Here is a 22,327-nt window from a genome sequence, read left to right on the forward strand (position 1 = left end):
CAGAAAGAGAACAAATAGCTTAATGCTGCACCTCAAGCTTTTAGAAAAAGAACAAGTCAAGCCCAAAGAAGTAAGGAGATTATAAAAATTAGGGCAGAAATTAATGCAAGTGACATGAAGAAAACCCTACAAAAAAAATGAATCAAAGAGTTGGTTCTTTGAAAGAACAAATAAAAGAGATAAACCCCTAGCCAACCTTGTAAAAAAAAAAAAAAAAGAAAAAACTCAGATTCACGCAATAAGGAAAGAAAAGTACAGATCCTACAGAAATTCAGAAGATCACTAATACCTACTTTGAAAATCTTTACTCCCATAGGATAGAAAACCCAGAAGAAATGGACAGTTTCTTAGATATGTACCAATTAACAAAGTTGAATCAAGAAGACATAAAAACAGCCCAATATCAAATAATGAGATTGAAAACATGATTAAAAACTTACCGAGAAAGAAATGCCCAGGCCCTGATGGATTGACAGGAGAATTTTAGAAGAAACTCAGAAAAGATTTAATCCCAATACTCCTCAAACTTTTCAATGAAATTGAAAAGGAAACAATTCTCCCTAACTCATTTCTGGAGGCAAGTATTATACTGATACCAAAACCAGAGAAAGACCCAACCAAGAAAGAGAACTACAGACCAATCTCCCCAATGAATATATATGCAAAAATAATAAAAATCTAGCAAATAGAATGCAGCAAATCATCAAGAAAATCATACACCATGACCAAGTCAGATTCATTCCAGGAATGCAGGGTTGGTTCAATATTTGCAAATCAATGAATGTTATACACCATATTAATAGAGCCAAAGAAAAAAACTACATGGTCATCTTAATAGATGCAGAAAAAGCTTTTGACAAAGTCAAACATGCATTCATGGTAAAAACACTACAGAAAATAGGAATAGATGGTCTTTACCTCAATCTGATCAAAGCAATCTATGACAAAGCAACAGCCAGCATCATACTAAATGGACAAAAACTGAAAGCTTTTACTTTAAAATTAGGAACAAGACAAGGATGTCCACTGTCACCACTCCTATTCAACATAATTCTGGAAGCATTAGCTGGAGTAATTAGACAAGAGAGAGAAATAAAATGAAAAAGGATAGGAAATGAAGAAGTAAAATTATCACTCTTTGCAGATGACATGATACTTTACAAGGAAGACCCCAAAAAGTCCACAAAAAACTCCTTGAATTAATCAACAAATTCAGCAGTGTAGCTGGATACAAAGTCAACACCCAAAAATCAATAGCATTCCTATACACAAACAACAAAGAGACTGAGAGAGAAATGAAGGAAACCATACCTTTCATAAGAGCATTTAGGAATCAATCTAACAGAAGAAGTAAAAGATCTATTCAATGAAAACTACAGTACTCTGAAAAAAGATATTGAAGAAGATTTCAGTAAATGGAAAAATATTCTTTCTTCATGGATAGAAAGAACCAACATTGTGAAAATGGCCCTACTCCCAAAATTGTTGTACAGATTCAATGCAATTCCCATTGAACTACCATTAGCATACCTCACAAATCTACCAAAAACATGCCTTACATTCATTTGGAACCAGAAGAGACCCAGAATAGCAAAAGCAATCCTGGGCAACAAAGACAAGTCAGGTGGAATCATAATCCCTGATCTGAAATTATCCTACATAGCTACTGTGATAAAATCAACATGGTGCTGGTGAAAAAACAGACCAGAAGACCAATGGAACAGACTGGAAGACACAGACACAACCACAAACACACTCAGCCACCTAATCTTTGATAAAGGGACCAAACAAACTCACTGGAAGAACAATAGCCTCTTTAAGAAATGGTGCTGGAAAAACTGGCTTGCCACCTGCCAAAGACTGAAAATAGACCCAAGTCTATCACCATGCACCAAACTCAAGTCAAAATGGATCACAGATCTCCATATTAAAACAGAAACACTAAATCTATTGGAAGAAAAAGTAGGTAAAAACCTTGAAGACATACGGGTAGGCAGAGAGTTCATGAACAAAAACCAAACTGCACGTGAAATACTTCAAAGAATCAACAACTGGGATCTCATCCTAAAGAAATCACCAACAGAGTAAAAAGAAAACCCACAAACTGGGAAAAAATTTTAGTTCACTGTCCCTCGGACTAAGGTCTTCTATCTAGAACATACAAAGAATTAAAAAACATCAGCCCCCACAAATTCAAAGACACAACCCAAATGCACAGCTGAGATGAATACACACTTCTCAGATAAAGAAATACAAATGGCAAATAAATACATGAGAAAATGTTCAACATCATTAGTCATTTGAGAAATGCAAAACAACACTGAGATTTCATCTCACCCCAGTAAGAATGGCTAGCATTAAAAAATCAACCAATAACAAATGCTGGCAAGGCTGTGGAGAAATAGGAACTCTTCTCCACTGCTGGTGAGAATGAAGGCTGGTGAAACCACTGTGGAAATCAGTTTGAAGATTCCTCAGAAACCTAGGTCTAGAGGTCCCATTCAACCCAGCTATTCCCCTTCTGGGTATTTTCCCAGAAGATCTGAAACCATCATATCACAGCAATATATGTGCATCCATGTTCATGTTCATATTCAGGTTAATGTGCAATTTGTAATAGCTAAACTGTGGAAGCAACCCAAATGTCCATCCACTGATAAGTGGATAAAAATTGTGGTACTTTTATATAATGGAATATTACTCATCTATAAAGAATGATAAACTCCACGTTTTTACAGGTTAATGGTCACAACTAGAGAACATACTCATAAGTGAAATAAATCAGACCTGCATGTGTAAGCAACATATTGTCTCACTAGTGTAAGAATTTGGGAGAGTGAATAAAAATTAGGAAGTATGATAGAGATTTTGAAATGAAAAGAAAATTCTCAAAAGAAAAGAGCAAGTGGGATGAGAGAAAAGAGCAAAGAAAGAAGAGGAAACTATGTATGTGTGTATATACAGAATAGCTAACATAGGTGTACTGCTGACTTCCATCACTTTACTGAAAGGAACAGTTAATGATTACTTATTTGATCAATCTTGCATGTCTCTATTTGTTTTCCTGAGAAACCGCTCTGAAGATATCAATACGTAATACAACAACCATTGTTAATTTCCTACCACTTTGTCTGTAATTCTGTATTGTTTGTATTGTTCTTATGCTATTTTGTAAATGGATGTCTGTTTGTTAATATGTTTTCCTTCTTTTATTTTTAAAATAAATTTTAAAAAAATATTAAATTGAAATAAAATACAGTATGCATTTCATCAGCAGATTAATACTATATTATACAGAATGGAAATGCAGTACACCACTACCACTGGCGCAAGTTTGCCAATGTGAGATTGTACACAGCACAATATTGGCTGATGGAATGGAAGGCGACCAACCACAGCAATGTGTTCTGTATCCTGGGCACTGATTGGCTCAGTGACAATAGCATCGGTCTGTTACTCTCCCGTACTGCGCCCATATGCTGAGCATCTCTCCTTGATATTCTTGGTTATGCAGTACATTCATCTCACTGTCATCACCTTCATTGCCATCAGTACTGCACAGCTACAAAACTCATGATCATCATCATTCAAGTTGTAGTATACTTCACTGGTGAATACCCATATAGAATTTACATGTTGTTAAAATTACGTAGGTTTAGGAGTGTAGAAAGTGTTTCAGAGCATATGAAGTGTTTATAATAGTGTGGGAAAGGTTAATAAGAGAATGGGAAAGGTTTATAGGAGTGTGGGAAGAGTTTATAAAACCTTAAAATATATATAAAAATAAAATAAATATAACACCTCTACTTCACGGATTTTCACCTGTCGCGGGGGTCTTTATTTTTGCTACCAGGAATCGAACTCAGGACCTTGCACTTGCCAGAAGAGGGGCTTGTACCACTGAACTATATATCTGGCTTAACCTATTCTGAGGGTCTCTGGAACATAACTCCCATGATAAGTGAGGGATCACTGTACTTGTGTGTCTTCCCCTACTAGCTAAGTTATGTGAAAATAGAGACTGTTTTGCTCACTGCTGCAACCTCAGCACCTGGGGCAAGGCCTGGCAAATGAAATGGATGAATGGATGGATGGATGGATGGATGAATGGATGGATGGATGGATGGGACTGTTGTAAAAGTGCATAATAATGTACTAGTAATGTGTTGACACAGGTATTAGTAATATATTATTTGATTGATATAAAATGTTTAGCACATTGTCAGGCATATAGGAAGCACTCAAAAAATGGTAGAAACTTTTAAAAAAGTTGTCTCAGGACTGAGCGTGTAGCTCAGCACTACAGCACTTATCTAGCATGTGCAAGGCCCTTCATTCAATCTGTAGTACTGGAAAAAAGTCTCTTCTGGTTAACGAAGTCTAGTGCCCCTTAGACTTCCTAATTGAACATACTATTTCATCAGAAATTTCACAAACTGCTACTGGCAAACAAGCTATTATCCCAGAACTCAAGAAGTGAGAATAAGAAGAGCCATCCAACCAGCACAGGATTCACTCCCTTAGAGTCCCCAGTCTTTACTCAGATGTCACCTTCTCAGTGGAGCCTTTCTAAGCACCCTCCTTAAAATGGCACCCCTTACCCCATCGCCAATTTCCTTCCTTATTATTTTTCCACAGCTCTTATCACCGTGTGATATAATACACATTTTATTTACTTATTATAGCCTGTCTCCTCCCATAGACTATAAACTCCAGAAATGCTGGGTTTCTGATCTGCTGGGTTAGCTGCTGTATTCCCTGAGTATGGAATACGGAAGGTACTCAATAAATATTGACTGAATAAATGAATGAAATTATTGTTAAGACATTCTGTCGTGTGCTTCTCTTCATGCTGACTGGTAGTTTTATGGGTTTGTTTTGTTTTTGTATTTTAAATAGGGGTTTCTTTGATAGCTCTTTAAACGAGGTTCATATTTGGGGTGATAAGCCATTTAAAAACTCTGCTTTTGAAATTCTGCTAGCAGACGTCTCCTGAGGGAGCACCAGGATAAGCGAATATTTAATCTACTTTTAAGGGGCCTGACATTCTGTCAGGAAGACACAGAAGCACAAGTGTGATAGAGCTGATTAAAAGGAATTCAAATGAACTGGAAAGAGAATGAATCCTCTAGTGGCAAAAGACTTTAAATGAAGAGGAAAAGCATCTATTACCTCAGCTGCTAAGAGCATGATGTGGATAGTGTATGGCTCACCTCTGCCTGAGACTGCAGGATTCATTGTTGTCATTTTTGTCTACTGATGTTCTACAGCTGCCATCTATAAGAGTGCATGGCTGTTCCAAATGAGACTTCCAACCTCACTGGAAAAACAGCTTAAAGCACATGCCTGGTATACATGAGATGTGACTCCTGCTTCTTGGGCAGTGACATGATTTGAACACCCTTTCAATGCTCATATCGAAATGTAATGGCAAATGTGAAGTAAGATCTTTGTGAGGTAATCAGGTACCTCATAAGCGGGCTAATGCCATTATCTTGAGAATGGGTTGGTTATCTCAGGACTGGTTGCTGGTAGGATGAACATGCCCCCTTTACACACACACACACACATACACACACACAGGTACACACACACACACACTCCATGTGTTGTCCTCTGCTATAGATGAAGCAGCAAGAAGGCCTTCCTGACACCTAGAGCCTCCAGAACTGTGAGAAACAGGGACAACACAAAGTCCTCATCCATGGACAGCATTTTAATTAACTATTTAAGCAAGTAAACCATGCAGCTCAGTCTCCAAACAATGACAGATATTTTAAAATTATCACTTTCCCCAAGTGACAAAAGAGATAATAATTTTATCATTCTTCCAATTAGAGAAAGGCAAGAATTAAAGGTCATTTCTATAATTTCTTTATTTACTTACTCTCCCATCCCAACTCTATCCACATGAGTTAATGAAAGTAAGTTTTGAATTACCAGGAAACTTCCATTTTAGTCTGACTGAACCAGGTGCCAGCTGTGTAACCTCAGGCAGATTACATAACCTCTCTGGTCCTCAGTTTGTCATTTGAACAATGAAACCTTTGGGTTAAATGATCTCTGATATCATTTCCAATTATAAAATATTCTAATTCATCCATCTAGTTTTTTAATGCCACAGCTGCAGCCAACCCATTACTGAACATAGCAAAGCTGAAAATAACCAGTCAAAGACAAAATGTGATGTATAAAGCTGAACACTCAAACCAGCAACTTCTGGACAAAGAAGATAAATTCTAATGGCTATTCAAAAATAAATAAATCAGGCTGTGGGGACGTAGCTCAGTGGCAGATTGCTTGCCTAGCATGTGCAAGCAAGGTCTTGGGTTTGAACCCCAAGACTTCAAAGTAAAAAAAGCTGAATTATTCCTGTAAGAAAATGCAAGTCAAACCACTAATATCTTTGGCTTTCCCATCAAAGAGCTGAGCAAAGTTTGCTAGCAATTGCTTCCAGAACATTAAACATTTCACCTATTACTTCAGTATAAACAGCCTAAAACAGTATTATGGATGTTCTGTTAACTGATCCAAGTGATAGTTGATAGAAGATGCAGAAAGATGAATGGGGAAGAAAGTAAAGCCAAGAAGGGATGGGGAGACACAGAGTATGTGGGATGGGTCTAAGGCTCAGAGGTTCCAATGATGAGCAAGAGATCAGAGAATAGGATGATAAACAGGAAGATTTCAGAGGTAGAAGATGGGGGCAGAAAACAGAAGTGAGCAACTGAATTTGAGAGGTGGAGGGGGAGTGCTGGAATTCAAGGGATTAAGGATCTCAGATGCTGAAGCCTTTTGAGGTTATTCACACGTAGAGTGAAGAGATGAAGGATGATGCTGAGATTTTGAGAGAGTCTTCATTGAACAAGGAAGATAGTGAACACCAAGAACACGAGCAGGGTGGAAAATGGTACCTCAAAAGGCATAAACCTAAACTGCAACCACCACAAGCATGGTGGATTGGGACTTCTTCATACCTTGAAAGATTTTCAAATGTATGTGAAAATGGTAAGAGTAGTACAACTATTTAATATTTTTCTCATATGCATTCTTTCTCTCCACACATATCATCACCATTTCTTTAGTCTTCTTTATTCTAGAACAATTCCCTAGTCTTTCTTTCTCTTTAATAACAATGACATTTTTGATGAGTACAGGTCAGCTGTTTGGAAAATATCCATCAATTTGGATCTTCATGCTATTTCCTCATGATTAGATTCAAATTATGTATTTGGCATGATCAACATTGGATTTTTCTAAACATATTACATCAAGAGGCACATGATGCTAACCACTTTCATTACTGGCGATATTAACTTGGATCAGTTGGCAAAGGTGGTATCCACATGAAATTTTCTATTGTCAAAATACTCTTCTTTTCAATTAGTAAACAATTTGCAGGAACAAGCTTTGATGCTATGAATACATTCTATTCTCCAAAATTCTCCACTGATTTTTGCTTAAAACAATTATTTCTATGATGGTCACACACAGACATTTTCCAACTCATTCCTTCTATATTTATTAGAATTAGGATTTTTAAACACCTCATCTAAGTCCAAGCCATTTCATGAAGGTTTCCATTACACTTGAAATCTTTGGCTATACCACTAGTTCAGGAAATGTGAAACTTTATCTATACAATGCCAAAATAAGAAGCTGTTACGGTTAACATCCAGATATCTCTCCAAAGCCTCATGTACTTGTAGGTGGGGCTTTTGGAAGGTGATTATATCATGGGTGCCTGATACTCTTTAGTAGATTAGTGCATTGATGAGTCTATGGCTGGATGTGATGTTGGGAGGTGAGGCCTGGTCAGAGGTGGGCCACTTGGGCATGAACTAGAAAAACCTATCTCCCTCCCTTCTCCCCTGATCTCTCTCTCTCTCTCTCTCTCTCTCTCTCTCTCTCTCTCTCTCTCCCTGCTTCCTGTATGCCATAACAAGAGCCACTTCTCTGTCAGATCCCTCTTCCATGCTGCCCTGCCTTGGAGCCAGCCAAGTATGGACTGAAACCTCTACAAACTGTGAGCCAAAAAACACTTTCCTCTTACAGTTGTGGGTGTCTGGTATTATATCTTATCAGTGAGAAAGTAACTAAGTGTAAGTCAACTCAGTAAAACACTCAAACCAGGAGAACAGCACTTTACAAGTAACTGTGACCTCCCTACTATATGATTTTTTGTCCATTTTCTGAAAGAATCAGTATTGTTTGTCAAGATATCAATTTCTTAAAACTATTATATTAAGTATATAAAACTTTAGCTATATAAAAATACTAATGTCATTTTAAATTATCAAAATATTTTCTCCTAAGAAATATATTCTATTTAACAATTCAGTAATGACCTTTAATCTTCATTGATAAAAATTATCTTGATTGCAATCTTATTTTATGTCTTCCTTGTTATTAATCACTAATCTAAGTTATATTGCCATGTTTGTTCATCCAAGGTCAAAAACAATCAGAATTTAATTTTTGTCTTTTGCAGATACTAAAAAGTTAGTACTGACACATGTACTTAAAAAAAAAAAAGCTTATACTGACACAGTTAATTTTCTTTAAACTCAAGGTTTTTGTCTCCTAAAATTTCAGCATAAATCTGAGGACAAAAGGTAGAATTTGGGGAAAGTATTTGCTAGAAATAATAAAAAGAAGAAAACTCTTGGTGAAGAGGTCCAAGGTATTTTCTTTGCCTCGGTCTTATATAGATTGGGGGGAGCTTTCTTCCAAAAAAGAGAGTTCAAGAGTTCAAAAAGAAACTGGTTGTCTTGCATTTATAATATTTTCTTGAGTCCTGCAGTACAGAGGAGCTGTTAAAGCCTTAAGGTAACTTAGCATATCTTCCTGGAAGAAAAGGTCCTTTTTTTCCTTTTCATTGTAGCTTTTATCCTTTTTCTTCTGTTTACCTTTGCATCTCTAAGCTTGGCTTAGCTGTTTGAATTAACCTGGGTGGGCTATTTTGTTTTTCTTTTATTTGACCTTACCTTTAGTCCTCCCTGACTGGCTACTCATAATAACTAAAGTATACAATACAATATAAAACTGTAATTGTGTAGATGTTCTTTTATAGAAAATAACTGGCATTGGGCTGGGGATTTAGTTCAGCGGCAAAAGCGCCTGCCTGGCAAGCACAAGGTCGTGAGCTCGGTTCCCGGTACCGGAGAAAAGACCAAAAAAAAAAAAAAAAAAAAAAAGAAAATAACTGGCATTTAGGGCCAAGGTATTGCCCTTTCTTACAAAGTTGGAATATGTCTCTCTATAACAGAATTTTCTAACAATTAACAAGATCCAGCTATAAAGTTTGCTTCTTTGTGAATTGCCTAGTAAAGTCAGGAAGATGGGAAAAATCATTTAAATGGAGAGATGGAATATCATATCATTCAAGCAATAATTTCTCCCTTCTTAACACTCATGATTCTAGAATGGATATCTAAATAGGCCCTATCAGGGTCTCAAAATAGTTGAAATCTTAAAAGCAAAGCTAGACTAATCACACAGTGAATAAAGAAAAAAGGCGAAGCTGTATTTAACAAGTACACAAAATAAAAAGGTTATTGGGATTTTCTTGGTTTTTATTCTTTTCTTTCCCACACAGACATTAAGTCTATTTGTAGTATCAATCCTACTCATACCTGAAAGCCAACACACTAATGAGGCAGGAGATTAGGGCATAGCAGACTGGCTGGAGAAGTGGATGTTTTCTGTTAATTGCAAAGTCCCAGGACAGAACACCTCCCACAGCCCTGCATGAGCAACCAGAGGGTACTGTCTTCAATTCTCACTAGAACTGGAGCAAGTTTTCAACAGGACAGCATAGACCTGATGTCAGCTGAGAATGGGAGATACAAAAGAACACTTGGCATTGAACTCTCCACTACTGTGTTCTCTATTTCACAGTAGTCCACTCTCATGCTTGTAGAGTGTACTTTTTCCTACTTTTACTTGGCCCAAACTTGCTCTATATAGTATATTCATTTTCCTACCTGTGATAAATATAAAGCCTTGTTACCTTTTGCTCTTGTTTCATCCAATTATTTGTTCAAGACAAGAACCTAGAAACCACCTGCAGAAGGGGACTCTAGTACCCCCAAATTATCATACCAAAAAGTGAAAGGTTAAGAATTATTGAGAGGGATCATAATTTAAAACGAAGAAAGCATTTTCCTTTTGTAATCAGCAAAACCAGATTTTTTTCCCTAAGAGACAAGTGGCTTCCTGAGGCCTAGGGCAGAAATAGTTTCCCAACCTTTCCTCTGGCCAGAATGAACAGAGCATGCAGATGCTGACACCGGGAAGCCTGGAGCCTAGTTTCCTTTCCACAGGAAAGGGGACAATGAACTGCAGATAGCTAAAAGTGGTAAAGCAAGCACTGAGCTTTTCATTATCTCTCTGTGCTCCTCCACCTTTGTGTTTCTTACTATAAAAGACCCATCTGTAAAAGGTGAGATGGTGATTTGAGACAAAGAGGTCCCTCCATCTCCTCAGAGTTAGCTTTGAATAAATCCTTTTTCCTTTTCACCTAAATATTGGCTTCCTTTGATTTGGCTAGCAGTGGGAGTCAGCATACCACAATGATATATGTGCACCCATGTTTATAGCAATGCAATTTGTAATACCTAAATCATGGAAACAACTCAAATGCCCATCAACTGAGGAATGGATAAAAAAGCTGTGGTATTTTTATATAATGGAATATTACTCAGCTATAAAGAAAGATAGACTAGAGGTGTTTATAGTTAAATGGTTGCCACTAGAGACCATATTTATAAGTTAAATAAATAAGTCTCACATGTGTAAACATCATATTGTCTCCCTACTATAAGAACCTGAAAGAGTAAATAAAATCTAAAAGGTACAATAGATAATGAGAGAGGGGAAAAAAACTGCTCAAAAGTAAAGAACAAATGGGATAAGGGAAAGGAGAAAATAAAAAAGAAAGGGAAAAATACACACACACACACACACACACACACACACACACACACACAGAATGGCCAGGATAATTGTACTATTAATTTCTATTGCTTTCTTGAAAGGAACATTTGATATTTAATTATTTGATCATGCTTACATGTCTGTATTTGTTTACTGGAGTAACCAACATGAAGGTAACAGTATGTAATACAGCAACCATTATTAATTTCTTTTCACCTCGTCTGAAATTCGGTATTGTTTTTATTATTTTTATGTTGCTTCATTTATGTCTGTGTTTGTTAATATGTTTTGGTTCTTTTTTCTCTAAACATAAAATTTTAAAAGTCAGACAACTAGGAGAATGTGCTGCTACCGAAACCAAGGACAATAGGTATTTTAAGAAGTAAGTATGCAAGAGTGCCACATATTGCCAAGAAGTTAAGCAAAATCAGTACTGAACATGTTCCTTTGGACTTTGAGGTCATTTAGAACTTGTCAGATCATTTTCTATGGGTTGGGAGAGCAATTATGAGCAACTGGAAAATTCTGAATGTAATGTTATCTATATGAAAATAATGTGACTCTACCAATATTAAATTTTTTTCAATGTGATTTAGAATTACAGTTATATAAGAGAATACCCCTCATTTAGGAGATCATGATGAAGATACTATAGAGGAAACTATAGTGTCTCCAGCTTATTGTCAAGTGGAGGAGAAAGGAGAAGAGGGTAGGGAGGAAGAGGAGGAGAATGGGAGGAAGACAGGGAGGGAGGGAAAGAAGGAAGGAAGGAAGACAGGTAGACAAAGAAAAGGTGAATCTAGGTAAAGGGCATATGGGTGTTCATTATACTGTACTTTGTTTCATCCTCTTTGTAGATTTATAATTTTCAAAAACACTAAGTTGGAGAGAAAATAAAACAAAACAAAATGGCATGAGAAAAATATGTATCCTAACAAAAAAAAAAAAAAAAGAGGAAATGTACTTGAGCATAAACATGTCAAGCACTGATGGACAACAAGTAAGGAAGTGAGCAAAAGAGGAAGAAGGCGAAAGCAAGGGTCCCCACATTGCCCCCTCCCCCACAGGTACAGAACATACAGATAAATCTTTGAGTGATGAAAGACTTTAAAAAGCATCTTATCTGATGTCAGGATTTCATTGAGGAGGAAAATGAAGGAGGTTCTAGTTCACAGTGATTTCCTCTATATCCCACAGTGCCAGTAAAGACTGCTTAATGGAAATGATAACTGAGGAAAGAGCCAATAATGAGTAGAATAGCAATGGACTCTCTAAACTTTGAGAAAATTCTTTAGGGGACACTTAAGGTGAAGGAAACAATGTCATTCACTGTTTTGCCATGAAGGTCCTAAATTGAAATATGGGACTTAAAATTGGGAGTGAAAGGTAAGAGGACATAAGCTGGTAGTGGCCAGAGGGGGGTCTCTTAAGCAGTTGTGAATGGTTTGTTAGATTTTTAAAATAACTAAATTAACTAGATGTTTACCAAGAATACTACCAAGATTTAAAGAAATATTTGATTTGCTATTTAGTCATTTCTAGGTTAAAAAAATAAAGAATAAATACTTCTAATAAGAACTGTCTCCATTAAAGAAATTTCCCATTTGTCATAGCTTAAGTACAAAACTTCAAAGCCAAGAAGGTACAGTCTTTACCGGCTCCTTAGCACTCAGATAAATTGAATAAAAGCATTTCTCAGCAGTCTCAAGGGGAGAAATAAAAGAAAATATATTAGTGTTCTCAAAGTACGCCAAAGGGGGAAAAAGGCAATAGACTATTAACTGAAAACTCATCATCATAAAATTTTTAAGTGCAAAGTGAAGCTTAGGAGAATGAAACTACAAAGTCTGATTTCTGTTATGTGGATAAGTTCCAATTATCCAAGTGGAGGTAGCACATCAGAAGCGACTTGAACTTTGGAATCTGTCAGATCTGGCTCCAATTCAGGTTCAACCATCAACTACTGTGTAACTTTGGACAGTTCTTCAATTAAAGTTTCAGTTTCCTGATCTATAAAATGAGACTAATTAGAGGTTCCTCCAAAAGTTTTGGTGGGAAATAATGAATGTAGTAGGAATGCAATAAATGACAATTACTATTAGTATTCTATCATCTGTTATATCACAAAAGAAGTGAAATAACAATAATAACACAAAATCAATGCTACTTCTCTAAAAGAGAGGTGGATAGCCCGCAAGAAAAGGATAACATCCACTTTATATGTAGGCCACTCTTTCTCAAAGATGCTGTGATATTTTAGAGCCAGTGGTAGGATTGAATGACCAAGTAGGAAATAAAAAATTCCTTAATACTAGACAGTCCACTAGAAACACCAATCGAATTTTCACCTTGTCTCTATCACTTCCTAACTGTATTTGTGCACAAATTATTTTGCCTCTCCAAGCCGCAGTTTCCTTTTCTGCAGATTGAGAATGCCCCTTCACAAGGTTGTAAAGATGAAATGTGTATGAAAGGGCCAGGCCAATTATACAGCACTCTGAAAATGAAAGGAGGCAGCATAAAACAGTGTAATGGCTGGCAGCTTTAGTCAAAATTCCATGGGCTCAAATTCCAACTCTGGCAGTTGAAAAGCTGTATAACCTTGTCATGTACTTACCTTGCTAAGAATAAGCTACTTCAACTATACAAACAGAAATAATACTTTACTCAGGTTTATTACAAGGAGTAAGTAAAATTATGCAGAATATATTGAGTATTCTCTAGAATACAGTTAGTAATCAGGAAATAATAGCTATTATTTTCTATCAAGAGCTTTCAAAATATTCACAGCCCTTGACACAGTAATTTCATATATAATCACCTGATTTGGGGAATAATCCAAAATAAAGAAACAGTTTTGCATAAAGAAATTCTTCAACATGTTATTTGTATTTGGTTTTTTCTTTTTAGAAAAGGATCTAATATTAGAAGAATACTTAAGTATGCTATGGCCTATTCATTACATGAAATAGCAATGGCTAAAACGATGTTTACAACGCATTTATAACAAACTGAGAAATGTTCACATAATAACATTATAATGTGGTAAATGAGGCTATAATAAACTAATATTTCAGATGATCAAAACTCTACAGTAATTATACCAAAGGTGGGGGGGTGGGACACCTAGAAATTGTTATCTCTGGGAAGTAGAATGATGAGTGAATATTAGCTATTTCCACCTAGTTTTCTATATTTTCTAAAATTTCTCAATGAGAAAAAAACTTTTTAAATAAAACGTTCATCTGGGGGCTGGGGATTTAGCTCAGCAGCAAAGCGCCTGCCTGGCAAGCGCAAGGTCGTGAGTTCGGTTCCCGGTGCCGGAGAAAAACCAAAAAAAAAAAAAAGTTCATCTGTGGATAAATGTAAATATTCACCATTGTGTCAGCTTTATAAAGCTTGATTTACATATTCAACAGGAGATAATGGAAAATAAAAGGAATTGTAAAGGAATACTCTGGACAAGTATATGTTAACAAATTAGATAATTTAGATAACATGGATAAATTCCTAAAAGGATATCAACTGAGCAAAAGTGACTCAAAAAAACAGGAATATCTGAATAAAGTTATAACAAGAAAATTCTGAATAGAGTTATAACAAGAAATAGTGTAAGTAATCAAAAAACTACCCACAAAGAAATTCCCATGCCTAGAAGGATTCAATGATGAATTCTACTAAACACTTAAAGAATTCATACCAGTTCTTCCTATACTTTTCCAAAATATGGAATAGAAGGGAATACTCTCCAACTCATTTTATAAAATCAATACTACCCTGATATCAAAATTAAAGACATTACAAGAAAACTTTAGACCAGTGATGACAAACCTTATAGAGACAAGTGCCCAAACTGCAATTCCAAACCTGCTTATTTATCACAAAGTGCCAGTATTGCAATTAAACTTGTGTACTGAGGTTTTAATCCAGAAAAAAAAACTCATACATTAGCACCTTTTGTCTTAAAAGAAAAACAAACAACAACATGCGGTTGGTTCACCACTGCTGCTATAGACTGATACCTCTTACAAATACAGTTGTAAAATTCCTCTACAAAATACTAGCAAACTGATTTCCACAACATATAAAAAGCATTAGTCCACATGATGAAGTAGGATTTATTCCAGAAATGCAATGTTAGTTTCACATCTGAAATTATATTAGTGTAATGTGCCATGCCATACAATAAAGGACAAAAATCATATGTTCATCTCAATACATGCAGAAAGCTCTTTGACAAATTTAAGCTGAACTTTGCAATTTAAAAAAAAAAATCAACAAACTAGGAGAATAAGTGAACGTCCTCAACCTGATAAAAACCACCTATCAAAAAGCCACAACTATATACTTAACACTAAAGGACTAAATGCTTTCAGCCCAAAGTTTAGGAATAAGATGAGGATTTATATTCATGTATTTCTATTCAACATTTTAATGGAGGACCTAGCCAAAATAATTAGAAAAGAAAAAATCAGATATTGGAAAGGAAGAAGTAAACTACCTATTTGCAGATGATAATTAATAAGCAAAAATTCCTAAGAATCCACTAAAAATCAATTAAAGCTAACAAATGAGGATAGCAACCTTTCAGAACATAAAAAGCAATTGTTTTACATACATTTACAATGAACAAACAGAAAATAAAATTAAGAAAACAATTCTATTTATAATAGCATCAACAAATAAAATATCTGGTTAAGTATAGCCTAAATAAGTGTAAAATGTATACTTAGTACTATAGCATATTTATTAAAAGAATACCTAAACACAAAGACATCCTATGTTTATAGGTGTTATGCTTTTCTTGTTAAAATGGAAGGACACCCTCCCCCAATCAATCTGTAGATTCAACACAATTCCCATTAACATTCCGGCTTCCCCCCCTTCTCCTCCTTCTTCTGTGTGTGTGTGTGTGTGTGTGTGTGTGTGTGTGTGTGCACGTGTGTGTTACTGAAGATGGAACCCAGAGCCTTGAACATAGTAGGCAAGCACTCTAACACTGAGCTGTATCTCCAGTTCCCAGCTGTTTTCTCTTGAGAAATTGGCAGATTGATCCTAAATCTCATATGGAAATGCAAGGGACACAGAATAGGCAAAACAATCTTGAAAAAGAGAAAAAAAGTTGAAGGACTTATACCAGTTTCAAAAGTTCCTATAAAACTACAGCAAGAAAGGCACTAATACAGGCATAGAAAGGTATATAGATGAACAGCAATAGAATAAAATTTCAAGTCCAAAAATAAACTTTCACATTTGCAGTCAATTGATTTTTGACAAGAGTGCCAAGACCACTTAATGGGAAAAAAGTCTTTTCAACAAGTGGTGCTGGGACACCTGGATATTGACACACAAGGAATGAATTTGTACCTGTACCTCATACAATGAGAAAGTTAACTCAAAATGCACCAAAACCTAAATGTAAGAACTAAAACTATAAATCCTAAGAGAAAAATATGAGTACAAATCTTTTTAGATTTAGCAATGGACTCTTGGATATGAAACTGCTTAATGGATTAGGGATTTTACTTCGGAGTAATAGAAATGTTTTGGGACTAGACAGGGATTATGGTTACACAACATTTGACTACACTAAATGCTACTGCGTTGTTTGCTTTATGATGGTTAATTTTACATTATACAAATTTCACCTCAATAAATTATGTTCTAAAAAGCAATCCAAAACCCTAAGCTAATACTTCCATTTATACATAAACAGTGAAAAGCATTTCAAAAGAAACAGAATTTGCTTTTATAAGCTGAATGTGGCCTTTTTAAAATTTTTCTGTCCTGGGGTTTGAACGCAAGGCTTTATACCTGCAAGGCAGGTGCTCTACCAACTGAGCCACACCCTCAACCCCTCTACTTCCCACTTTTTAAACTAAGAAATGTGGCCAAACTTAAAGAACTCTGTGCAATCCTAGATATAAAAAGATGATTACTCTCTCCACTCTCTGCTAATAAATTCCTACTGTACTAGCGATTAGTTCAGTTGGAACTCTTGAAAGAGCTGTTTCATGTTTCATGACACATTTAAAGATTTGAGAGAATTAGTGCATTTACCAGTGTTCTTTCCTACTTACAGAGATGAGCTTGCTAACTTATTGGCACAAGTTGGTGGGGGGACACATTGAATTTCCAAAGGAAAACACCCTGAACTAATTACTATAAAACAGTAATGGCGAACCTCTTAGAGACTGAGTGACCAAACTGCAACCCAAAACCCACTTATTTACTGTAAAATGCCAACACTGCAATTAAACTTGGATACTGAGGTTTTAGTCTAAAAGAAATAACTCATACAACTCGTAATGTCATCGCAGAGAGGGCGCTGCATGCTCCCTGTGGCTCATGTGCTATAGGTTCACCATTACAGCTATAGTGTATGCTGCATCCTTAGCTCTCTACCTTAAGCCTGAATAAACTTCCAGAACCAAGATGTGGGCTTGAAACCAGGATAATTACCTACAATCTAGATAACAAAGGAATGGAGTTTAAGAGCCAGTTATTCATATAATTGTCCCAAATTGCTTATATTTTAATTTGCTGGTAGAGTCTATGCCCCTAAAACATTCAAGCAAGTTTCAACTAGATTCCAGTAGCCACGAAAAAGCACCTCCATAGAAAAGCCTCTAATTATATGGAGATGGAGGGGGGATATCATCTATTCAGAAATGATACACTTTCTGGGAAACAGATGACCTAGCAATCCCCAAATGCACCCTAGAATATTTTTAAAACATGAGGAAAATCTCATGAAGTTCTGTGTTGAACAGATATAAAAAATGTGATCGCTGAGCTATAAAAGCTAATAAAATTCAGTGATGCTACTAAATGTCACAAAGGTATGGATACAGCTATTTATAAGAGTATTGGAGATACATATAAATTGCAGTGTCTTTTTGTTCCCTACCACTGTGTTATAAATTGGAATTTTATATTGGCACAGTTTCAACTGAAATTAAATCAAACATCAGAAACCTCTTAGATAATACTTTAGGGTATTATCCATCTTTTCTGAAGTAGTTCCCCCAGTAGTTTACCTTCAGTTCAACCAATGATGCCTTGTAAAAAATCATACAGGGCAACCTGAGAACCATGAAAGTAAATTAGAAAGCGGGAGAATGTGAGTGGGGCTTACTCACTCTTCTTCATTCATAAACACAGGCACATTACCAACACTCACCTTTCTCAGATTTCTTGCTGTTCAGTGCAGAATTCCCACAGCCCATGGCTTCTAAAGCATGTTATGCTCAAGAATTCAACTGTTGATTCCAAGAAGTGTGACAAGTCCCCCCTCTTTGTGCTGAAGAGTCACTTTTAGCTGATCCTTTTCAATTATAGATTCTAAAGAGGGAAACAGAGGGAGGGAAAGCAACAGTTAACAACATGAGAGCTAAGGGGCTTTCCAGGAGGATACATTTTATGCTTCTTGTGAACTGCTGTTCATCGTATGATATGGAAAATGATCAGACATAATCTGATCCTGGTTTATTTTCCAAACCACAGCTGCAGCCACAGAGAGCAGCTTTAGATTGTTTTTTTGCTACACATAAATTGTATTTTCCTCATGTCTAGGTCAAATCAAGTTCTGTATAAAATTAAGCATTAATAATGAAAAGAAAAATTGAAATATAAGAGCTACAATTTTCTAATTGAAATACAGAGAATGGAAGATGGAAGAGCTGACATAATTTAATTGTTTTGGCTTTAAACTCAAAGTAATTAAATCTATCTAGGCTTTTAAAAACACGAATTGGCAGCTTTCTATGAGACAAAAACAACATATTTAAACAACTATCCCACAATTCAAATCGAAATGAGGGGTTGTTTTTTTTTTACAATATTTCTCACAATAAGTTGAAATTTGTTGTTTAAAAAAGTTGGCACAAGACCTTCCCCTACATTTAGAAACCATAATCTGAGTGCCATTTTTAAATCAGCTCCTCAGCTTTGCTGAGGCTCCTCCAGCGTCTCACCTTGTGCTCACAAAATCCCCTAATGAAGCTGCTGAATTGGTACTTTTACACTCACACCACAGGTTTTTCAAAAATCCCTCTCTGTTGTATACTCTCCCATCAGTTTGGGGAGTAATGCTTCCTTTACTTCATGATGTTCTAGATCAGTCTGGTCTAATATATTTGCCATTTTTGATAGGAACACAGAGAGCAGCTAACTCTGGACTCTACCTAACATGTCTATTTTTCCACTATTACTACTCTAAAAGCCTCAAAATTTCAACTGAAGAAAGGGAAACTAAAATGAGTAACAGGGCTGAGGACAGAGCTCAGTGGTAGAGCACATGCTTAGCATGCCTGGTGCCCTAAATTCAATCCCTGGCACCAAACAAAAACCAAAATATTTGGACTATAAGAATGTTGTAAAAACAATAATAACCTTAATACATAGATTTTCTGATCATAGGTAGGCCTGCTCCTTTGTATTGAATTAATTAATTCTCCTAAACTTTGGGTAATTTCAAAATTTCATAGGCATTTCTTTCATGTCTTTCTTATCTATAAATGGATTTTTTTAAAATGTTAACAAGGTCAAATCCAAAGGTAGAACAAGTCTTGTGGGATTAAATTCCAGAGCACACTTCAGGGTCACACAGATCCCTAACATTCATACTCTCTAAGCACATTTGTTCAAGAGGAAGAAGAAAGGAGGAGAAAAAGAAAGGAAAGCAAGAGAGAAGGAAGGAAGAAGGTAGAGAGAAGGAAAGAAGAAGGGAATAGGTTTGGCAGGACTTTTAATTCTAAAAATGTACAGATGTTTAAAGGTGAGAGAGTCCTTTAAAATTACCTACTATTTATACAAAGTACAAGGAAGTTAAGCAACTTTCCTAACATCACATAGACCTATAGTTGTCAAGTTATTGCATATTAGCTTGTAAAATTCCCATTGCTGGCTGGGCTGAACCCTGGACATCTTCAGGAACTGGTGGCCACTCTCCACACCACTAGTAAGCCTGTGGACACCAGGCTGAACCTTGGACATCTTCAGGAACCCGGGTGAGCCAACCTCACACCTCCCAGACCAGCATGCAAGGCATGCAGAGCCCTGGGCACCTTCTGGGGCCTCACTGGTCACTCTGACCATGACCCGCATCCCCATGGGAGCCCAGCTGAAACCCGGACAGAGTCAGTGGCTTCAGGGACTCCACCCTCACCCCTCCCCTGCTGGTATGGAAACCGTGCTGAGTCTTGGGCAACATCTGAAGCCTCGGTGACCACTACCTGCATCCCCCCAACCCTTGTGGAAGCCAGGCTGAACCCCAGACAGTGTCAGAAAATCCAGTGAGCCTTCCCTGCCCCTCACGCACACACTTGGGGGCCAACTGAATGCAAGAAAGTTTCATCAGCATCTCAGACCCCCACCTTGCCACCACACACCAGCACAGGAGCCACATTGAGCACTGGAGATCTCTGAACCCTTGCCCTGCCGCTACCACACAATTGTGGGAGTGAGACTGAGCTCCAGGGACCCTCTGGATCTTCAAAAATGACAAAATGAAGGAGCAAAATGCAATCTCAGACCTCTATACCACCCAGAACAAGTCCAGGAGGCATCAACACAGAAGAGCCTGGAAGTCATACACCTGAAATTTCTGAAATGATAGCAATTGAAGTAAAGAAATAACTCCACAAGGCCATAGAAGACATCAGATTAGACATCTCTCAGGTAAAAAAAAGAAATGACAGCAATAATTAAATAATTGCTCAGCATATCCAAAGAAGACATTGATAAGAAAATAGAAGAGCACAGGCAACCCATGGAAACCTTCAGTAAACAATATAGAAAAGAACTAGACTATAAGAAACATTCAGGCAGATATGCAGGAAATTAAAAATTCCATTGAAAGCCGGCAAAACTACCTGAATGAAGCTGAAGATAGACTTTCAGACCTTGAAGACAGCATTGCCACTAATGAACATGAAAGGAGGGATCTCTTAAAAACAACAAGGACCCAGGAAATATCAATACAACAACTACAACACAAAGCAAAGAAAAATAATGTCAGGTTAATAGGTATCAACAAAGCAGCAGGTGTCAACACAAATGACATAAAATGACTATTTGCAGACCCATGGCAGAGTTCTGAGTTCCTCACTCAGAAGGCCCAGGGACTGCTCTCACTGGGGTTTGCATGGGGGCACTCCCTGCACGTGACCTGCACCAAGTGAGCGTGCACTGCAAGAGCTGTTGGTACCATCGTTCGAGTCTGTCCTTTACTTGCACCCCAACCTCCTGGAGGGCACAGACAGGAACAGTCTGTCATTGCTCTCCGTGCAGCCCGCATCTGGCTCCTGTATGCATCCTGAACTGACTGGACACACAGAATCAGGTGGTCCACAAACTGTTGACCATGCAGTTCCTGTCTGGGTTTTGCCTGTACCCTGAACTGCCTGGGGACATAGGTACACTGGATCTGGATTGTGCCACCAGTGTAACCCAAGTTCAGGCTGTACATGTGCCCTGAACTGCAAGGGAACACTAGATCAGACGATGTGCCATCAGCTGACACCAATGCCCATGTCTGAGACCTGGGATAGCTAGATACACTTCAGCAATTGCCAGAAAACCACAGACTAACTAGTGCATCTCAGCAGACACTGAGGGGCAAACCTGAACAACAGGCAAACTAGGGACAGTAGCAGCCTTTGCTGGGGAGCCACTGAAGAGGGAAAATGAGCTTTCTGCATCCAGTATCAAACATGAAAAGACAAAGGACTAAAACACAATCCCAGAACTCCACCCCACTCAGAACAAGTCCAGGAGACATCAACATAGGAGAACTTGATAAACACATGCCTGAAATTGCTGAAATGACTGCAATGGAAGCAAACAAACAACTCCATAAGACCATAGAAGAGATCATATCAGAAATAATCCCTCAGGCAAAAAAGGAAATGACAATAATAATGAAAGAACTGCTCAGAACGTCTGAAGAAGAAACATAAGAATATAGAAGAACATAGGCAATGGTTGGAAACGTTAAATGAAAAATGTAGGAAGGACTTAGAATGCATGAAGCAGATTCAAAGAGAGTTTCAGGAAATCAAACCTTCCACTGAAAACTGCCAAAACAGCTTGAATGAAGCTGAATATAGAATTTCAGATTTTGAAGACACTGTGGGAGCTAGCGACCATGAAAGAAAGGATTTCTTAAAATCAACAAGGATCCAGGAAATAGCAACTCAACAGCTTCAAGATGAGGCAAAGAGGAGTAATGTACGACTAATAGGAGTCAATGAAACAGCAGGAGGCAACACAAACAACATAAAAAGAATATTTGCAGAAATAATAGCACAAAATTTCCCGAGTATGGAAACAGAACCTGATATACAGGAAAACGAGGCATATAGAACTCCAACCAACCACAACCAAA

The 22,327-nt window shown here is 37.1% G+C and overlaps 1 protein-coding gene across 4 annotated transcripts in view; it reads right to left on the reverse strand.

The window, feature by feature from the left end:
* Nucleotides 1–22,327, reverse strand: part of Ppef1 (protein phosphatase, EF-hand calcium binding domain 1) — a 163,814-nt gene that overhangs the window by 106,560 nt on the left and 34,927 nt on the right. For all 4 annotated transcript variants that reach the window (XM_013509899.1, XM_005414441.1, XM_013509901.1 and 1 more), the window contains exon 3: nt 18,122–18,282. In XM_013509899.1, the coding sequence (XP_013365353.1) occupies nt 18,122–18,167 (46 nt within the window). In that variant the 5' untranslated portion in view covers nt 18,168–18,282. The remainder of the gene's footprint in view (nt 1–18,121; nt 18,283–22,327) is intronic.

This window comes from Chinchilla lanigera, unplaced genomic scaffold (assembly GCF_000276665.1).
Source record: "Chinchilla lanigera isolate Chin_1 unplaced genomic scaffold, ChiLan1.0 scaffold00185, whole genome shotgun sequence".
Taxonomy (NCBI): Eukaryota; Metazoa; Chordata; class Mammalia; order Rodentia; family Chinchillidae; genus Chinchilla; species Chinchilla lanigera.